Consider the following 23,498-nt stretch of genomic DNA (forward strand, 5'->3'; position numbering starts at 1 on the left):
AAACAATGTTATATATTACAGCCGTGAAAGTAAACATTACCTTAAGTGCTATGACATCTACGGGAATGTATTTTCTATATCTTAGGATGTTTAACAATTTAATTAAATTTACTCTTACTGATTTTGTGTAGATTTAAAAAAAAGCTATTCGCTTTGCTTCAGTAACACATCACAAAGGAATTTTTCTTGATATACGTTTTATTGGAAAAAATGAATTTAGAGTTTTAGTGACTCCTTTTCACTCCCTATATCTTACAAAACGAAGATAGATAAGAATTACATTATACATAATAATACATATAATATTTTAAAAATATTTTTATAATACAAGGTTGATTATTGCTTAGAAATTGATATTAATATCAAAAAGAGTATTGAGTAATTGACTGGCTAGAATCTGTTTAGAAGGGTTGCTGTATAATGTAAAATAAACGGGGATAGGTAAAATAGTTATAAAGGAAATAAAGTTTAAGACGGTTACGTTATAAAATGGTGTAGATTGTTAATTCCTGTAGATGGGTAAAGGATACAAAGTGGTAAATGTAAAAACTACCAAAAGAGTAAAACAAGTATTTAATGTTACATAAGGTAGAGGCGGGTAGAGTTCAGATTATTCTTAAGAGTAGTAAAAAAATAAAAGTCCTGCTCACTAAAAATAAACAAATTAAAAAAGAATAAAATTTAATAAAAATAACTAAAATTACTTATGTTAAAATAAAAAAACACACACATTTCAAACGCCCTAAAACGCCTTTTTCGTCTGTCTTCTATAAATGAGTTAAAGTAAAGTATTAAAAATCTCATATACTTCTGAACAAACTCAACGATATGTGCTTTATTTGGGTTTTCCCATTCTCTCATACTCCTATATATAAATCTTCAATCTTTTCGTTTCTTTAGTTCTTTAATATCCTCTTCAGTCAAATTTTCATTAAATGGAACTGGTAGGAAAACTTAGAAATCATCTAACACTACTATTGTTTTATCACCGTAAGGAGTTGATATCGATTTGACTTTATAGACAGGATATTCATGATCAATTTCCAACTCGTTTAATTTGTTTTGTTTGAGTATTTTGAAGTTTACTAATATCATAACATATACTATCACTAATAACATTATTTTTTTCTATTTTATGTTCCAATTCTACATTAATATTTTTACTGCCTAATACTTTAGCTATTTTTAGCATCAAACCATAGTGTTTTATCAATATGTATTAAAAACAACTTTTTTATGTTTAATAAATTTTTATAAATATCCAAAACTTTTCTTTTATTTCCTGTGGACTCAGTATTAATATCAAGAACTAAATTTATTTTAAAATATTTTAAGTAAAATTTCATATAGATCATTCATTTACATAAAAACATAAATGTACATAAACTAAATACAGTAGAAATAGTATAACGAAAATTAATATCATTATATCAAAAGCATTGATATTTACACCTTCTATTTACATATTGTTTTTTGACAGTTTTGGCTTATAATTTTTCCTCACTTTAAAATATTTTTGAGAGTTTTTCGTTAAAAGTAAAAAAGGGTTGTCAAAAAATTTATAGTTAAGCCTGTATATATATTATTAATATGGGATGTCTTCAGGATAGTCTACAGAATTCTAAATCATGAAGAACAAGAGTTGATTAGAATTATATGCATTTAATTATGGAAATGTATAAAAATGTTAAACGATGTGTTAAGACAAGATAGATTTGAAGTGTGAGAATAAGTAGTTAGATTTAAAGTTGTTTTCGAATTCATCAAGGTTAAGCTCATATTTTTATTCATTTAGGTTAATTAATGATGTTGACAGTGAGAAAGGACCTATGATATATATTATTCATGATTTATACTGTGTTTATTAATGGGATATAGAGAAATTAAAGTTATAAACAGGTTAGAGAGGAGTGTTAAAAGTCAGTACTTTTAGTACTTGGATTTTGAATATGGGCTGTTAGAGAAAAAAGAGGAAATTTCAAGTATTTAGAAAACATACTCAACAAATTTACAGGCACTAATAACTTAGAGATGATAAGAAGAATACGAGATAGAGGGTGAGAAATAAAATAGGTAAATATAACATGGCAAGTGTTCAGTCAGTATTACTGAATATTCACAGTGATGGTGATTAGTGATGACATAACGTCTAAAAGAAGGACATGTTAAATTAATGATGTTTTAAATTTATATAAAAAAGGACAGGTGTAGTAGGTCTTCAATAAATCTCCATTTACATTCTACTTTTCATACCGCAGAATATTATATAAATTATCAAAATATATAAAGCCAAGTTAAGTGTCATAAAAAATATAATTTCACACGTCAAAAATACAACACTATTTCATTTTAAATACTATTTCTCACTATACTGAATCAAGTAAAATTGTATAGCACACTCTATGTAGTGTTACAGTTAATAAATTATTTAAACAATACTTTGTCTTTATCTGGATTAAATTTATATGGTTATTTAAATATATCATAGGATAAGCTATCGATTTCCTAATTATTCTGTCATACATATGAAGTAAAATAAAACAGTAAAATGCAAATTTACTTACTTATTTTACCAATGTATTGAACAGATCTGTTATACTCAGTACGTTAGATACAAAACTTCCATTTACAATATGTAGCAATATAAGAGTTTAACACAGACCACAGACCTCTATTTGATGTCTGGATAAATAAAATCAAAAATATAGTTATTTTCGATTTAGCCACATCCTCTTCGGTAATTTCAAATTATCATGTTCTTAATTTTTTTCACAATCCAAGTATACTTTTTTTATACAAGATATAAAATTTAAAAATGTAATTAAGAATAAGATCTTTTGCAGAACAGTAGAAATAATTTATAAAAATATTTAAAACGGTAAAACTTAAAAATTATTTATAAGAAAATATCTTAATGATTTTCTATACTCTTGCTTGATGTGCTGCTTATAAAAACTTTATTATAGGCAAAATGAATTTTTATATATTGTAGAAAGCAATGTATGTTAAAACGGTTATACAAATTATTATATTTACTCTACACTAACCAAACAGATAAACCAACTTCTAGCCGTAGAGCGACTCTAACGACAGCTATTGGCAACCTGACACATTAACTGTATTGTAGAGAAGTGGTATCCAAACTTTTTCGATCGCATACACATAAGATGAAAATAATTATAAGTTGTATCTCCAATAATATAATATAATATATTATATTGTATTATATTATAGGGGACACAACTTATATTTATTATTGTCTTAATATGATGTAATACATTATATTAGGAAAACTTGGCGTACTTTCAAGTATCTCTTTGCATACCACTTAGATACATGTACCCCAATTTGGATACCTCTGCTGTAGAGCATAGCACTAGAACCAATATATCTATCGATTCTGCTTAAAGTATTATCATAAATTATGAAGCAGTCATCTACGTATGTATTGTATTTTATTATGTCTGTGAGGTTTCTAATAATACGATCCGTTTTTATCATACACAATTCAACTAGTTTAGGGCCTATACATAAACCCGTCATGATACCGTCAGATTGTCTAACAAACTTTTTATTACTGCTAAAATAATTATTACTTAAAACAAATTGAACCTGTTGAATTACCGAATTATCACAGTTTAAGGTAGTTAATGCATCGATTATAGTTTTTATGTATAGATGAATACATATGTTAATAGCATTCTACTGTTAGAAATAATATTAAGTTTTTATCATTGAGTCATTTCCTCCAATATAATGTACATCAACAAGTGCTCCTTGTGTGATGTGTTACTGAGAAAAAAAGCCAACAGCTTTGGTATGAAAATGTTTATTAGGCAACAAATCATATCTTGTATGCATTTTTCATATAGTTTACTACTATAGAATAAAGTTTCACAAAATGTATGATTTACTTCATTTTTTTATTGTAAATTCTAATGAGCTAATGCGTGCATTTATAGATAAATCTAAAATCATGCTTTTTAGAGTTTTTCACTAGACGTTACCTGTAAAAAATTTGATAATACGAATGAAAGGTATATACGCAAAGTTGATTACATTGATGAATTAATAAAACGGAACATGAGCGATCTGACAAGAGGATAGTTCCGAGGAAACTTTCTATGAGTAAACTGTCTCTGTTTCTATGGGTGAACTTTTAAAGAATGTGTATGTTCTACAATAAAACGTTATAACTGCAGTTATTGCAACGTTTTATTGTAGAACATACACATTCTTTAAAAGTTGTACTTATATAAGATTTTACGAACAAATGTTAAAAGTTTTCTGTCTTAATGGTGAAAATGTATTTGAGGTGTTTTTAATGGCTGTATTTTAAAATCTTTCCAATGTTACCCGTTGTACACCGTGGTTTTAAAAGACAGACCATAGTATTGCACTGAAGAAGGACTTAACATTTATATAAGTCCGAAATGCATATGTGGAAACATTAAAAGAAGTGTCTAACCTGAAAGCTGTAATGATAGTCTAGTGAACTTAATGTCGGATTAAAGAGACAAGACATACTTGAATAATTATATTATTATGACAGACCTTTCATCTTTCCGAGATGGTTTTATATAAAACGAATGATTTCACCCTACTATATAGGCCATTTTCAGGTTTATCGAGCGAACTGGACACTCAACGTTCCATAAAAAAATACATAAATTTAAACTCGTAAAGTATACAACGGAAAAAAATAATAAAATAACATAAAAATAATATATATACTCGTATTAGTTTATAATTGCATGTTTCGTCAATTTACCTTCATAATGTATTTTAATAAAACATGTAATTATAAACTAAGGTATATATTAATTCATATTATTTTGTTATTTTTTCCGTTGTATACTTTATAACTTTGAATTTATGTATTTCTTCTTATAGAACATTGAAGTTCCAATTAGCTCGTTAACTCTGAGGATGGTCTTTAGAGTAAAAACGTTAAGGCTGTTATACACGGTAAGGAAATCCTTTGAGGATTAACCTGTGATTTTTTTCTATCTATCCATTTTTAAATAAAAATAATTCTTTATACGTTGGGAGATATTTTAATAAGTTTTGTAAATTACTATGTTCGATCCAGCCAGTTATATCAGAGTTTTTTTCGTCTGTTAAGCACATCCTTTGAGGATTTCCTTACCGTGTATACCAGCCTTTAGTTTTAAATAAAACGATCTCGGCAATATAATAGGTGTGATATGATAATTTAATTATTTGCTGAACACGTTCTGTTTAATATTAATAATTATTTTTGTAAAACTTTGTTTATCTATCTACAAATGAAATAAATAAGGTTCAATAAGTTAGAAAATCAGTTATTAAAAATATTTTTGAAAAATGATAAATAATATAGCATGTAATTAAATTAAATTTTAATTTTTTTTCCATGTAGAATTAGCAGATTAAGAGATAATGGTATATACCAAAAATTGAAGCAGAATGATATGCCTGCAGAAGGAAGTAGCAACAAAGAAACCTATTATTCACTTAGTATCGAAGACATTAGCAGCGCTTTGATATTATTGTTGTGTGGATATAGTATCTCTGTTATTATTCTACTTGTTGAAAAACTATTAAAAAGAAAATAATTTAGATTATTTCACAAAGAAATTAACAAAAAATACATCTGAAAATTAAACACACTATTTTCCCTTCAAAACTTTTACACACTAACTGAATACTGTAATCTTAGAAATTAGTGTATATTACAAAGCATGATATAAGACTGTTATATTTTCAAATAACTCTGTATGCTTAATTTCTATGTATGACACATTCACTTACATTAAATTTCATTAAATTGATAATTCCAGTTAAGTTATAAAATGGTTCTCTGTTGGGTAATTTTGGTGTAAAATTTTTTATCAGGCCTAACGATTTTGGGTCTGGTCGAACAAATATTTGACACGAAAAAGGCTTCAAATTGTGTACAAAAAGTGGAGAAAGTGAATAAAAAAATTTAAAACTTGTATTTTAGTGAATTTTGTAATTAATAATTTCTTCATAAACAACTTAATGTAATCAATACATGTTTATTTACAACTTTCTAAAATATATAATACTTAATCCAAATTGTATTTATTCTGTTCCATTGATTGATAATATAGTGAATAACTATTTTTTAAATTTTTTATTAGTTTCAGCTAGCGATTTGCAGAAGTTCTATGTAAAATTTAATTAACATACATGAAAGCTAATAAATAGGTAAAAGGGGAAAACTTGCTATTTTTCCTTAATTAATTACCTGGACATTCGACTGATTTAAATAGCGAACAACTCTGTGTCTATGAAGGACCTAAATGATGCATAGTTTTAAGTTTTATTTCAATGCAATCTAACATTGAATTAAAACGTAAGTGACATCTTTATATCTTCATTTTTAATTTAACATTACATAATAAATTCCTCTGATTACGTGGTTTTTTGTAATTTTACCGTCACACTTATCTAGCCGCGCTCTTAACTCAGATTTCTATAAATACATGTGAAAAAAATACATAAAATTGTGAATTTTTTACATTTTTTCTAATGCATGCTATTATTAATATAAAACGGTTACTAATTCAATTGCATATATTATAATTATTATCATATTATGAAACATTATAACATTTAATTCTTACAGTTGTTCATTATACTAAAATTATTTTCGATAGATTTTCAATGAAACATTTCTTTCACATCTACAGATTGTATAAACTTTTAACATAGTGAGATGATTCAGTCATTAAAAAATAGATTTAATATGATCATTTGTAATATTGTTAATTGTAGAGGTTCTATCACATGATTTATGTCTGCTCCTGACTCCAGTCACTTGAACAATTGAAGAGAAAATGGAGTACAATGCACTCACCATCTATGAATGGAAATAGTAATGTTATTGTATGAAATAAATACTTTTATTGTATAAACATAAATTTTTCATAAATTGGCATACCCGAATTAGAAAATTTTTACGAACGTAGAAGAATCCTGCTACTGAAACCCCCATATTTGGCTTAGCATACCTTTTCATAAAACAGGTGATCTTAAACCATTAAAAGAATAATTAGAGTATTGACAATTATAAATAAATAATTATATTTTACTATACATCACCTTAAACTTAAATTTAAATGTTAAGTTGCTTGAAGAAAATCTTTGTATGGAAACGAAGTTATCATAAATCTGAAAAATGTTTTGTAGGTTTTTCAATAGTTAGCAATAATTTTAATAAAATAATTTACAAAAAAACACATTTGAAAAAATCAAAGATACATGCATGTAGATAACTGAATTATTTTAAATGAAAAACTGAAGATTTTACAAATATATTCGAATTTCACACAGACTAATTCATCTAATAATTTTTCATGATAATTAATTCCATTGATGACATAAGACTTTGCAACACATTAGGTGAAACTGGTCACTATTTACTTCAAATCACTTGAAAAAACCAAATAAACGCAAATATTTATGAAGGTTATTCATGAAAATTTATACATGCACATGAAATACAGCACTACAGTAATTGTTTTATATAGATGTTCTTTTTTATCTTTTACATCTAAACTGTTTACTTTTGAAACAACACGTTCCAAAATAGCTTACTTATATACATTAAGGCGTTAAGGCTAACGTCCTAGACTAATGCTCTTTCTTGTAATACAACGTATAACATTATGTCATTATCTAAAAGGAGTTTTTGGACTATGAAACGGATCGCTATATTCGTCTAAATAACTAATTAAGCAAACTAACATTTCTAAGTTTACCAAAAGTATAACGTTGTAATTTTGTTCCAATTACCCGGACAACGAGAAACGTCAATGCTCATTCATTAAAACGTACTCTATTTAATTCTACGATAATTTAAAACTGTTTATAATATTGAATATGAAAAAAGTCCATTATATGAAATTATGAATTAAAACAGACATTTTCTATGAGTGTTTTCTCAGTAAGACTATATATGAATAGACAACAAAGCAAAATACTTCGACTCAGTGATTATGGCCCAGCACACAAAAAGCCTTTAAAAATATTCAGCATGTTATATAACTTAAATAACATTGTTGCTGTATATCATTGTTGCTCTATATCATTCAAGATAATAAAAATACACTATTGTGAATGACTATGACAATAAATACTGCATAACATATTTTAATTCTTTTCACCCTTTTGGCACTTAGAAGGTTTTTTAGCAAGCCCATTATGGGTCTGGTCAGGCCCACAATCGGGCGGCCGAGTAATGAGGTACAAAGCTCAACATATCCGGACAGACCACCCCACGACAAATTTCTGAGGATTTATCAACCCGTCTGGATTGCGAACCCAGAGTGGTAGGTTGCCATCTTGACCGCTCGGCCATCCATCCAATATTGCATAACTATGCAATATGTCATAACAGTAAACATGTAACATACAAAATAAGTATAATTACGAAAAATAGAAAATGTTACTTACCAGAGATGTAAAATAAGAAAGGCCCCAAGAAACTGACAGACATCCGATTAAAAACATCAGTGAAATTCCACCAAAAATTACTCGAATTACAGCGCTGATGTCAAAGAACACCGAAGCAAAACATAGAAAACATGTTTCGTATGTAAAGTGAGCGTATATCAAAGAAAAAAGATCACCCCATCGCGTGTTTAACATTTCAATAATATCCCAAATCTCCGTGTGCTTTTCGCAGATTTCTTGTAATTTTTTTTTCAGTGATGGTGAACATTTCTTTATTTTTTCTAATTCTTCGGATAACTTTATAAGTCTTTTAGCTACGACTAGTGCAGAAACAAAAAACGTGAGAAAAATTGAACATATTTGTGCTATGAATTGCAGAAACAGAAACGAAAAATAAATTGAACAGAAGGTCGCTTCGAAATCATTTCCATGGTATTTTTTGACTGCTGGAAACAGAGTCATCGCTACTGCATTCGAAATCATCAAAGCCAGAAAGAAAATACATGTAAAGATTATTAATAGAGGTAACTCGATTTGGTCTGACAATTCTTCTTCGCCCTCGTATCTGCTTTTCATGAAATGCCCAGAAATTTTAACCCTCTTTATAATTGTAAATTGAAGAGCTATGTAGACGTTTACAATTAGAATTACAACGTTCATTTCTCGCTGATATTTACCGTATATACGGCCAGCCAGATAGCAAAACGAATCTCTGTTGAAAAGCCTCGAAAATAAAAATAACGATGATAACCAAAAGAATAATTCAAGTAAAACCACGTAAAGGTTATAAAATGAGTTTGTTACATTTCTTTGTTTTTTGTTATTTTGTTGTTTCGTACAGATGCACTTTTCATACGGGTCTATCCCAAAGACTTTAGAAACAGAAAGAAGTGCACGAAAATTGTAAACTGGACAACGATTTTTCTGTGTGAAAATACAATTTTTGTTCTTTCCGTTACTGAAAATTTCTATTTTTTGTAAATTGCTAATGTTTTTGGAAATAATATTTCCCATTTTCTACGTTTTGCTTATTGAGATTTTGAAAACAAATTATTCAATTAAACAAACGAAATTAATAGCATTAATATAATTATTTCATACTTTCAATTTTACTTATTCCATTTGCAAATTCAATTTACCTAAAGAATTTCAAGTATAAAGCGTTATCAACATTGTACTGTGTTTTATTTAACTTTATGATAGTTAGTTTACTAGCGAATAAGGTGAAAGTAACCTGTAAAGGAAAATAATTTAATTTAAATTTTCTTCAATTAAACAAAATTTACAAGAGATAACATTCGTAAATAATGGAATTTGTATATTGATTTTGACATTACTCACAATATTACTTTATAAGTAATATTCTCAAATTTTTTACATGACAAAAATTTTAAGTAATTCAATCATTAACATTTTTAACTGATGGACTCTATTGATCATTTTCATTTCCCTCTTTTAAAACTGTTCAGTAAATAACAAAAGTGAAAACAAAAATTTCTAGGAAAACATTTATTTTTTGTCAATTTTCCTTTTATATGTTGACTTGAATAATGTAATCATCATATTTTTATATTAATTAATATAAAAATGTAACAATTACTTTTATTAAATTTAAAATTTGAGAAGAATATCGATTAGACTAAAATGATATCGATTGAATAAAAAAAATTATTCTAAAGATGATATCGATTAATCGCTTAAATTAGCGCGATTAATCGATATTATTTTTAATATAAATAAAAGGAATAAGTGGAAAACTCGTGCGTAAGATTAGATGTTTTTTCAACATGCAAAATATATATATATATATATTAATTTATATATAAAAATGATACCAAACAAAATAGAGGTCAAAATAAAAACACATGCTGTATTCACAATTAACATATCACGTAACAGATGGCACCATATGCAAGTTTTTTTTTTTAATTTATTTATTATGGTTCATAATATAAAAGTTATTTTTCGAATAAAATCTAATAACAGGCAGAAAAGTTAAGCAACTCGTAAGAATTTTTCTATTCGTTTGCTTCTAACATTAAACGAAATGAAAATTTTGAACTTTAGCAATATATATTTAAATAGTTTTTAACAAAAGTAATTTGTAAATAACGATTTCATGTTCTACAGCTTCTTATATCTTATTTGAAACTGATTGTTAATAAATATTCTTCTTTATACTAATAAACGTTTCAATACTTAAAATAATGTTAGAAAATACTAGGCAGTCACACTTCTAATTGACAAATATTCACTATCAGAACAACTAGAAGTTCAATTTAACAACCGAGTATAAAACTAAAGAGCACTAATTTTATTGGCTGGAAACGGATGGATTGAACAGTTTTTAATATAACGTTACCATTTTCTATAAATTCTACTTAAATTTTTTGTACCGTGTACACATAGTCCAAGGTTACGTTTATGCTTTACAATTTCCTGTATTTCGAATAACATAAATTCATTAAATTATACTTACACTCTGTGAACTGAATCATATTTAAACAGATTTACTTATAATTTATCATGAAAATACTAACAAAAAATTCGAGTGGTAGACTGTATAATAAAATATGTAAAAGTATTCACAGAACAATTTTACTTTTCGTTGGTAATTTCATTTATCTGTTTTTAAATATTTTCCAAGTTATATAATACATAGTTTCAGTTGATGAATCAAATATTAAATCTATTGTTTGGGTATTAAATTAATATTAAATTATATTTGTGACGTCCATTGTACAAAAATATTTAATAAGTTTATTCTTAAAATTTATAGTAATGTATTATTATAAAGATGAGCTTTTAGTCTGTGCAAATAATGCGCATTCATAATTTTGGTGCATTTATCAAACTATCTCTTACGATAAGTATGCAATATCAATTGAAGGAGTAAATTACTTAATATGATTTAAACTTATAATTTATTACATTTTTATGTTCTGTTTTACTGTTTTATTTCATTTACTGATTTATATAACAAAAAAATTATCGCGATCGGTCGAAAAACGATCTCCTTTTATTATTTTTACATTTTTGGACTTGAAACGTGGAAAATTGCAAATAATTCTTAATTTTTTTGTTTATATGTTAGTTAGTATGTGTGGGGGTGGCTTGAGTATGTACAGTATATATGTGTGTTTGTAGCAGGGATTTATTCGCTACGTTTGAATCTTAATAACTCTTGTGCTTTTTGTCAAACATTTCTGCAATTTTTCCGTGAGGTTTGTGTATTAGGGCGATTCAAGTATTCAAATTTTGGTGATTGTAGGTCAAGGGAATGGCGAGACAATGGAGATAGGATGCATTTTTTTTAGGGTCAGAATTAATTACAATTTAATTGTTATAAGTATTTACAATTTTTTATAAACTTATCCCAAAACTGAAATTTAAGCTTTTTGAAACTTTATATCAGTTAAAAAAATAAAAAGTTTTGAAATAAAATATAATAAGAAATGGCACTCTAAACTATTAAATGTTGCCAGGAAAGTTCAGCAACTCGGTGCTGGTTTTGTGATATTGCAATGAATAACGCAGAATTGTTTAACTTAATCAGAATTTTTATTATTATAAACATTTTTCTTGACTTAAAATTATGAATTATATGAGTTTTCTTGTATAATATTCTGGATATTTCTTCAATATTTGAATATACTTGATGTTTAAAACTAATAAAAATTAATAACTAAATTATTATAGTAAATAATTTATACGATTAATAGATAGATTATTAATAAATTAGATTTACCTGCAATAACGAATTTTATGTATAGACAGTTACATTTTTTCTTACCATTAAAAATGCGTATTTTCAAGTAATTCACTAAGAGTTACTTGACATCCTCTTAATGTACTTGTACTTTTACTTTATTAATATTAAACATCTACTGTGCACTTTCCTTAATAAAGTAATTTAGTAAATGGAGAAACGAATGCTTTCTATGTAATATTCTTTATACATAACAATTTATTATTATATTTTTTTCTTTTCGTGAATATCATATAGTGTGGGATCTAGTCGATAATGGAACATTGCTAATTGGATTTTATAAACCTATTACGATCGACTAAAACAGCAATGACTACTTAAATTAATTAAAATTATTGCAGTGTATGAATGAAATATGTAGAGATAATGTATTTCCTAAATAATAAGACACAGTGGCATGGATAATTTACTAATCTTATATCATTAGATTTTTATATAATAATAATATTACTAATTTTGTTAATGTTCTTCAGTTTTAAATCTTATATTTTCTGTTATAGAAATTGTATTATATTTAGAACAAAATCTTCAACAACTGAAGATAGTATTAAATAAAATTAGTAATTTATTTTTATGAACAATTTTTGTAAATACTTTGAATTAATTTAATTTAGAATATTTGAAGCCAATTTTAAATTCTTGTCATGCAACTGTTGATTACTATCAACTATTATGAAATGAAAACATCTACATTGATACAGACAAAAATTAATCACTTGTAATGAAAATTGGGGAATTTAAATTATCTGTATTGAAACGTTGTTTATTATATAAACAGTATCCAAAAATGGAAAACAGACAAGAACATATAAAAAATCAATTGCAGAGTTTTAAAAATTAACTTATATAATTTTAAGTACATAACAATAACATAAAAAATACTATAAACGAAGAAAGATAAGCCAGAATAACCTGTTAATAAGAGAGTGCGCAAATTTCTCACTTTCATAATGTGAAGGAAAATATTAAATGTAGCAATACAGAACTCTTGAGAACTGATAACTGAAATGAGTACAGTGTAAATACTAACCATAAGTTATTGTTTAAACCAGAAGCTGCAATAGTTTTATCTGTATTTGCTTAGTTAAAGTTTTAGTAAGAATTATAATATGATCTCAGATTCAGTACTAAAAGTGGCATAAAAGCTTTCACTAGATCGGAAGGTATAATGATCTTCTTTATGTCTAGTCAGACATCATTAATGAGAAGGTGGAAAAGTGTATCTCTGCCCATAATTATTTCGTCAAGCAGGTTGAAGACTTTAAGCCTTTATATAACAAAAAAAAAAATGCTTTTTAAATTGGTCGATTAGGTAATTGTTTTTCTAAAAAAACGTTCTTTCGAAAATCAAATATATTAGTAAACAACAAAACGTGAGAGAATGTTTAGCTATAATTCAGATTCCGCATTTGGGCATAGCGAAAGATCGCAATTTAGCAGGTAAAACTTGTAGTTGCTGTTATAATAATCATTGTTACTAAAAGTTGTTAATTTCAGCATTACTGCAGTAATAGCTGCAAAATCAGTCATGGTAAATTTGACTTGAATCTTCATTCACGATGCTCACAGCAATAATTAGCAGTTAAAAAATCATTACTGTTGAAAATTCATATATGGATTTTGCTTAAAAATTTTTAAAATTTAATAAACTACAAAGGGAACGCGGTAATACAATAACGCAGATACAGTATTTACTCGCACGTAAGAAGAGATTTTTATTCATTTATTTTCAAATTCCTAGATCGTCCTATACGCGCGAGCAAAATATTCTTTGCACGTAAATAATTTTTGTGAACCGCGTATTCGCGTATTTTACTGGATGCTTACTCACTTGTATTTAAAAACATAAGTATGTTATCTGGGTCGTTTGAATCGTTCTTGTATATTGTCAGGAGTAATGATGAATAGCAATAGAAAAAGCAAAGCTTGTGAATCGAATTCAAGATTAAAATTCCAAAATCACACGGAAGCACCATATAAGTTACAATCCATTTCCACGTGAAAACGGAAGATTATTCGGAAATTAGAATTCGGAGAAACTGGTAAGTGTAATCGACAGTTAACCAGTTGTTACGCCCGGGCGCAATCAAATAGAAATTGCACACCCTCGGTCAATTTGGCTCCAATTTAAAAAATTAATTAATAAAAATTTAGCGTCGAAAAGCGGATATTTTTACTTTAATCCAGTTCTAAAATATGTTTGTAGTCGAATTCAGTCATAAAATTTTTAATATTAGAAGGTAATTAGCATAAATTACAAGATGTCGTGTTTCATGTTCGCTCCCATTAAAGTTTATTGTCCTAGATACGCGCCGCTGTTTGCTTTTACTTCTACTGATGTTTTCGCTCTTATTTCAACCCAGTCAGCTTTGGTCACAGTAGGTGGGAAGACGGGCGTGACGTGATCGCTTACCTCACTTTTTATCACATAAATTTTCTTACCTCAAAAGTTTTATTTTTTTTTCTCGATTTTAATTATTGTTAACTATTTTTTTCCATGGATCCTCATATCTCTTTGTTATCTGAAGTTTCAGATATTTTTTTTATTAAGTTTTACGTATTTATGTTTTTTACTTCGATTTTTATATATAAAATAAAATAAAATTCAAAAATAAATTAAATATTATCGATAATTCTAAATTATAAGTGCCGTGTGTTTTACAATATTATTGCAAACACAGACAGTCAATTATTTTATATTCGTGTTTATTATTTTAATTTTTATAAATTATTTAATTTGATGATACGCGACGCGCTCAGAATCGATCGCGTATTAATCAATATGGCGGCGGGACTCGATTCAATTACTTTATCATCAGAGACGTTCAATAAAGTGTGGTATTGTAATGCAATTTTCATATTTTTACTGATATATATATGCTCGATTACGATTATATTTTCGATTTTTACATTTTCTCTACTCTACAAAAGTATAAAATAGTTATGGGTAAAATCTGAGATTTTTATTTATATTTCCTGAAATTTGAACTGTAAATGCAAAAATTAAACTTATGAAATACGAACTAAATATAAATAATGTCAACTTTGTCTTATTGACATCAGATTTGCTAAATTTCACATAATCGTATTATTTTTTAAATTCAGGGTAGTAGAGCTGTGTTTATTTTTTATCTGGCGAAAGTAATACACTCTGTTTAACCCCCACTGTGAAGTACAATAAATAAACTGATAATATTTTTAAGATTTTGTTTTCAAAAACTCCCTTCTCTGTCAGTAATGAATTGAAGAACTAACAAATTGTTTTCTTGCACTCAGGGGAATGTTTTGTTTCAGATTTGACAACTAGTATTGCCAGTAATGAATTCTATAATTTATGTATTTAAATTCAGGGTAGTAGAGCTGTGTTTATTTTTTATCTGGCGAAAGTAATACACTCTGTTTAACCCCCACTGTGAAGTACAATAAATATACTGATAATATTTTTAAGATTTTGTTTTCAAAAACTCCCTTCTCTGTCAGTAATGAATTGAACAACTAACAAATTGTTTTCTTGCACTCAGGGGAATGTTTTGTTTCAGATTTGACAACTAGTGTTGCCAGTAATGAATTCTATAATTTATGTATTTAATACTTTAAGAAATAATTATAAAATTACCAAATAAATGTTGGTTTATAATTACTAAATGACATTGCTTCGTTATGAACATAAATTTTAACTCTTAAAAAATAAAAAGTATTAGATTTCTTATAATGAAACTCATTGCGAGACAGCAGAACAATAACACCGAAGCCAAAAAAAATCGCGTTATCAAAAAAAGCTGCAATGACTTATTTGAAAAGTTTTGGGATTGGTCCTGTCATTAAAACTAGGAGAAAAAGATATAATGTATAACATTGTGGTAAATGTTAAATATTCTACATAGTTATTTCATTAAATCGCTATTGTTGCGCGTAACAATCGCGTAAGTACAGCGCTCTCACAGTGCGAAAGAATTTACTGCAGGTAATGACAAGGTATTAGTTTTCGTAAAATTACTTTGAAAAAAGTCATAAATTTTAAATCTACTGTGGGAATCGCTTCAGAATATATCAAATAAAATATACTAAAACGTCCACACTTCAACTGTTTTATTTTTAAGAAATTCAATAAAAAAACCGTTATGTATCTGCTGGATACATACGCGACTAGGGTCAGTAAATTACAGTCGCTCACCTTTTTATATTCATAAAAGTAAAAAAAAAATACAAAAATTATATGAGACATGATGTTATATAATTTTATAAAATGATTTAAAAATACCAATGGAAAAATTTAATTATTTTCAAGTCAAAGTTGAGTTTTTTACAAGTTATTCGCATTAAAATAATCGGATTATAAGTGAAGAAACGCGCGCGCGCCGCCGCTTTGGCTATTTTTAGTATCCTCAACTTGAGGGAAGTTTGAAAATTAAAATCCGAGATCACGCGAGCCATAGCGCCGATTTGACACCGATAATTAAAAAATATTAATGAAACGCTTTAAGCAAAAATTAAATTGTTCATCGTAAAATAGAAGAAAAATTAGACAGGTATTAATATTTTCAGATTTTTCAAACACTCAGAATTTTTACACTAACTAATTAAAAATCGATTAGTGCCTAATCGACACTGGCACGTGCCGACTGGTTAGGAATGGCCAAAAAAATGGTTCTCTATTAGGTCCAGGTTCTCGATAAGGTCCAGCTTTACATAAACAAATTATTTTGTCGATTTTATAAGATACTGTATTTCCTTAAAATTTAAAATACCAGTAATTTTTGCAAGACAATGTGTGCATATTTTCGTATATTTGATATTTTACTTGGGATTAAAAAAAAATAAAATTAGAATTGTATTAATATATATAATTTTCTTTATTTTGAGCTTTTAAGTCACACCTCGTCCTATATGCGACGTCTTCTCATACGTGAGTAAATACAGTACAGTCGACTCCTCTATAACACTTGATTATTCCGTTTTATATGAATTCCATATTGTAAGAGTCACTTAGATTTTACAAATACATGTGTTGGGCTGTGAACGGCTCAGGTATTTGTATAATCTAAGTGACTCATACAACATGAAATTCATATAAAACAGAATAATTCACAGTGTTATAGAAGGGTCGACTGTAATTGTTTTTTCGTTATTTTTCATTGGCAGTACTAATGACATTAATTTTAAAACAATATGGGACTCATAAGAGTATGCTATTATAAGCGAAGCTGAACATGCTTTTCAAAAGCAAGTAAACAGGCTTCGTTCATATATAAATGAATGATGTTGTATGCGTGGAAATACAGTACTTCGTTTTAAAAGAAAGATTTAGTCAGAGAGGACGTTCTTTGATGTTTCGCAGAAAATTTCATCAAACCTCGGATAATGCATATCGAACTTTCTTCACAAAAATTGAAAGATCTATGTGGTCCAGCAATAAAACATAAACATGAAGCTGACATTTCTCTACCTCGTGAAATGAATTATTCCCTTTTATATAATAATAGGTGTTACTCTATTGATTTCTATACACTGTAATGTCCTGCACGAAACCATCTATCAACGAAGTTGTTTTAATAAAATTTAAGACGTTAATGTATCATCATACAAGAAATTCAAATTAAAAGTAAACAGTAATTTATTTCGGTATTGTTTACCCTGTATGCAATTTTCAATAAGCACAACAAAGTGAATAGAAAATCGATTAACTGCTAGTTGTGACTTAGTCTGGCTAAATTTTTACAAGTATTTTCGTTAAATTAATACTAATCACCAATTTAAATCACCGAGAAAACGATTGATTACATTAACGAACGTTTTCAACCTGCTCCACAGACCATGATCAGGTTCAGAATTCTGGAACATTGACAAGCATTCATTACCGTAAAGAACATGTATTTAAAAATACAAAGACGTTTCATATACACATTTTGCATCATATGTATTTATTTTGAATTCATATAACGATATATTGGGACGTGTTTGTGATTTTACAAACTGTACATGTTTTATACGGTNAATTTTTTGATCAATCACAATATGTAAATAATGTGACATGTAACAGCGCTGAAATTAGCTAATCCATATTCATTTATACATTAATGCTAAGTCAAAATACAAAGACGTTTCATATACACATTTTGCATCATATGTATTTATTTTGAATTCATATAACGATATATTGGGACGTGTTTGTGATTTTACAAACTGTACATGTTTTATACGGTACGAAATGCTTCGATGTTCCAGAATTCTAAACATGATGATGATCTGTGGAGCAAGTTGAAAACATTTATAGATGTAATAAATAGTTTTCCCAGTTAATTAAACTACTATCAGTGTAAAGACAGCAAGAAAACAACTGTAACAAGGAGACTTATCATTCCAGTAGAGAGAATGACATCGTGTAAGGTAATTAGTTTTTGAAAATTTTTAAAGTAACGAAAAATGTAGCGNTTTTCTCACTACTAAGGAGTAACGATGAGGATGTAGTTGTTTTCTGCCCCCTTTGAGGCGCTTATTTTTAGTAAATCTCCTTGCCTCTTACTATCGTGGTGCTTGTTTTCGGTGAGTCACTCTAAGTTTTACCATTGTTTGAGATGTCGGTTTTGGGGGAAAATTTTATAACAAATGTTCAAAATGATGCCCTTTCACTTTAATGCATTTATTGAGCTGCGCTTACAATTATCATGTTTCAGATGACTTTCAGAGGTCAAATTTCTAGTACTCAAGGTCATGGAAGATTGTGAAATGTCTCATTGTTTCCATGTAAATGTAACTTTCACCTTCTTGCCTATTCCAGTAATAAAAAGTATGGTTTTTCATTAGAAAAAGCTTATAATTTTAACCTGAAAACAATCTTGACCTTTGACCTAAACAGTAAGGTCAAAGATACATTTGGTTGTGAAATTTTCTGCTCTTTCCATTTTTGGAGTCAAAAATATGTGTTCCCATAAAAAACAGACTTGACTCCAAGTGACCATGAAGGTCAAGGTCAAGGTCACATCTGAGGTTACCAATTGATTGGCCTCTCGATACCCTAGAACTTTTTCAAACTAATGAGATCCAATTAACTTACTCCAATGTCTCAAGATAACACTCTGTATATACATAACAGCCAGAAAAGTAAAACACGAAAAATATCTTATATATAATGTATTTATAAATAATTTGCATAAATATTTGTATTTATTACGCCATTATTTATTAAATCAATTACATATTATTAATAAACTGATGTGTAAATGAAGTTTAACGTATTATAAAAATAATCATAATCCTCTACTGCATTCAAATACTTTAATTGTAATAATTTTAATTTAGGAAAAAAATTAGAACGTTATTTCAATAAGCAAATAGTAGAATTGTATTTACAATTTAAATATAATAATGAAGTATAGGATTGCTCTCCATATATTCAGATTGCAAACAATGACATTAACACAAAACGTTATTTTGATGGCATAATAAATAATTGTTATAAGACTACGAACTACTGTATAGTAGTATAAAAGCATGCTATATTTGTTATTTTGAATTCTACATTGTTATAAGAATTCTATCATTATATATAATAACTTAGAATGGTTTTACCTACGACAATGAACGAAAATATTCTATTTGTATATCACTGACTATTGTAATATTGTTCGAAATTGAATACAATAGTTCGTATCAGAACGAAAAGTTTATTCTACTAATTCATAAATTTTTTAAGTCATGTATTCAATATTCAATCTCGAAATGCATTAAAAATAAACGACTGTCCCTGTTATAGTGAGTGTATGAGATATTTTTATCATATTTTGCTTTATTGTAGTAATGAAAAATGAATTATATCTACATAAAGACGCCACACGATTGCATGGATATAGGCTGAGCTTTGATGTTTTAAATTTGTTATTACTTTAACTCCAATTTTAAATTTCTAAAATTTATATTTCTTTAAAGTTAGAAATCAATTGTCGATAAATTTCAAACTCCTCTTTTAATATGATAATGTGTAAGTTTCCTGACAAGAGATAGAATTGTATGAGCCTCCCATTGTCGTGAAAATTTACTAATTTTTTTTTAATATTACTAATTATTAAAAAGACATAACGCTTAAGCTTAAGGGTAGAGATGAGTTTTATAAAAACGATTGTAAATGACAATAAAAATTGGAGTAATCTGACCATACTCGAAAAATGACACCTGATCCATTTTCACCTCTTCGACCTTTAACCACGAAGATGTAATAGCATCAATTCTATTCACAAATCATCCTGCGAAAATTTCGGAAATTTTCTGTAATACCACAAAATTTATTAAACTTTGATTTAGCGTGCAAAATCGTGCCACCCACACACATTCATTTACACAGTGAAAACCCAAACCTTTTCTATTTCTTGACATTACACGTTGCTGAGCCTAAAAGTGTACAATGTACGGTTATAATTTTTTGATCAATCACAATATGTAAATAATGTGACATGTAACAGCGCTGAAATTAGCTAATCCATATTCATTTATACATTAATGCTAAGTCAAGAATATTCTAACTTTAGGTTACTATTGAAAATAACTTTAAAATATTTATAAAAAATAGTAAATATTTCAATTACAGAACATAAATTTCTTTTGTTAGAATTTCTTACAATTGTGATTAGAAATTCGTTTTATTCTTCAAAACATAAACCAAAGCAATTCAAATATAAAAGTTGTTGGATGATTCTATATTTGAAGTAAGTGTATTTTCAAGGCAAATAGACATAAAAAAATTACTCACATTAGTAAATACCTAAAATAATAATTTTTAAAGACAGGTAAATAGTTGTCAATAGAAAAACAACAATATTACATTTATTTACATTCAATGTTCGATATATTCAATTTGTTATAACGAATTTAACGTAAATTTCGTCTATAATAGTGTTTGGTAATAAACAGGGCTGTGGAGTCAGAGTCGGAGTCGAAATCGGAGTCGTGGAGTTTTGGTGTTTCGGCCAGAGAGAGTCGGCGGAATTTTTGACGACTCCGACTCCCTTTTTACTTACCAACTTGTTATGTATATGAAACAGAGTCGGAGTCGGAGTCGGATGGTAAAGAAAAGTCGGAATCGGAGTCGGAGGTTCTTACGCGACTCAACAGCCCTGGTAATAAAACTCATTTTGCAAGTTTGCGTTTTTTTTTTCTTTTTCATTTGTAGGAAAAATGCAATTTTAATCAAAAAGAAATTGATGTCATATAAAGAAAGTAATTATTTTTCAAAAGTAATTTTACGAACGTAGCAGCAACAACAATCAACAGAACTTTAGTCACGCATATTACAATCATACAATTGATTTTGTTAGAAGTTTTTACGTTGCGTGTTATTCAGATATTTTCGTAATTAAAGTTATATAGTTGTAAAATAATATAAAACCTATATTACTTAATTAAACATTATGCTTATATTACATAAAATCTGACATTTCATCAGAGAGAAGTTAAAAATAATTTTCATTTCCTTCGATCAATGATGAAATATTTGATTCATGTATTATCTTACATTTTATAATAACAATCAAATAAGAAAAGTAATGAGAAAACATTAAGTTCGACTAGAAACATCTTCCAAACGTTCTTTTCAAAATACGAGATTGTTGAATGTAGCATGAAAAGGACAGTCTTCAGGCATACAAGACATTCGAAATAATGTTCCAGTATACACCAGCTTTTCTCAGTCTGTATATGCATATCTGTGAGTAGAATATAATATACTGCATGTGCAATTAATTAAATGCATGTACAGAAATCTTCTGTTAATAAAGCTATTAAATGACTGCATAATACAGTAATTCATAGACTAGTGTGGAAATACTCATTACATATTTTATATATTTGAACCAAATAACTGATTGTAGATTTACTACTCGGTTAGTAAATTTTCTGAGTCAATTAATAAATTAGTTTTAAAGTTTAAATTAAAATAAACAGTTCTGTTTATAATAAATTTCTAAATGAATTTTCGTATGACGATTAAAATATAAATTGCTTACTGTTGGAAAATATAACACATGTTAAATTCTAGAATACTGTAATATTAAATATTTTATTATTTTATTGATTTTAATTTTTGAATAGAAAAAAGTAATTACTTTTCACTGGAAAAATATAACGTCACGTAACGTATATTTATATTGAAACGCGATAGTTATACTTAAATTTCTTTTAGTGGAACATTCGTAGAAGATATGCCGTTTAGAGTAAGTAAATTATTAAATTCACTTCTTTTAACACCTAGCATTTTAAAACACGTTTGTAAATTTTAACGAAAATATCTCTAATTAAACACAATAGATATTATTACGTTCCCGGCTCTGTATTGTTATATATAAAAGAGGGAAATTATGGCAATTGGTCAAAAACTCACCCCCACTGAATTTTTACATTTTTGGACTAGGAAGACTTTAACATGACAAGAAATGCATAACGATATAAAAGATTTTTCAATGTGTATACATTTTAGTAAGCCAGTTTCTTTGAGGAGCACAATTTTGTTTCCCTCTTTGAAGCTTATAATTTCTATGCTTTTTGTTGAAAATTTCTGAAATTTTGCAGGATAGTTTGCTTATTAGGAGAATTGATGCTGTTAAATTTTTGTGGTTAACGATTGAGGAGTATAATAACAGGGGTCGTGTTTATCTCCAGTAAATTTGGACTTAAAGACAATGTTACTCATTATTAGGATTTACTATTTTTTATATAACCCACCCTACCGTTTAAATTAAGCTTTTTGCAATTAATAATAGTTACGTTATAAAACGTTTTTTAAATAAATATAACAAATGACATGCCACCAAATGTTACCGAGAAACTTTTTTTCAGTCAAACCTTATGTATGTATATATATATAAATATATACACATTCATAACTTGGGTAACCAAGGCGCCTAGATGATTTGCCTGGCATCATTAGACGTCGTTTGATTAAGTATCTCCAGGCCGATCAAACTTAATCAAACGAATAGATTTAATTTAATGCCTCTTAATTTAATGCCTTGATTTTAGTATTTTTGCATGTTCTTGCATTTTATTGAATTTCATATAGTGTATTATTATATAACGTTGTAATATTTAATTATCCTATGCATATATTTATATACATATTTTCTTCTTTATAAGAATAATTTTTATTTTATTTTTCTTTATGCATATATATATATACGCGTCATTCGTTATTTTTATTTGTATTTATTTATATTCGAATATCTCAGCCTGATGATGGCCAACAGATTTGGCTGAAAACGTTTGCTTTTTCATTAAATTT

General features: G+C 27.5%; 1 protein-coding gene across 1 annotated transcript in view; it reads left to right on the forward strand.

Moving 5' to 3' along the window:
• Positions 1–22,407: 22,407 nt before the first annotated feature.
• Positions 22,408–23,498, forward strand: part of LOC111642273 — a gene marked incomplete at its 3' end in the record, with an annotated part of 3,461 nt that continues 2,370 nt past the window's right edge. The window contains exon 1 of the mRNA XM_023388600.1: positions 22,408–22,434. Within this exon, the coding sequence (XP_023244368.1) occupies positions 22,423–22,434 (12 nt within the window). The remainder of the gene's footprint in view (positions 22,435–23,498) is intronic.

The sequence above is a fragment of the Centruroides sculpturatus genome, unplaced genomic scaffold, assembly GCF_000671375.1.
Source record: "Centruroides sculpturatus isolate CEXI.00-Female unplaced genomic scaffold, Cexi_2.0 scaffold1499, whole genome shotgun sequence".
In the NCBI taxonomy this organism is placed as follows: domain Eukaryota; kingdom Metazoa; phylum Arthropoda; class Arachnida; order Scorpiones; family Buthidae; genus Centruroides; species Centruroides sculpturatus.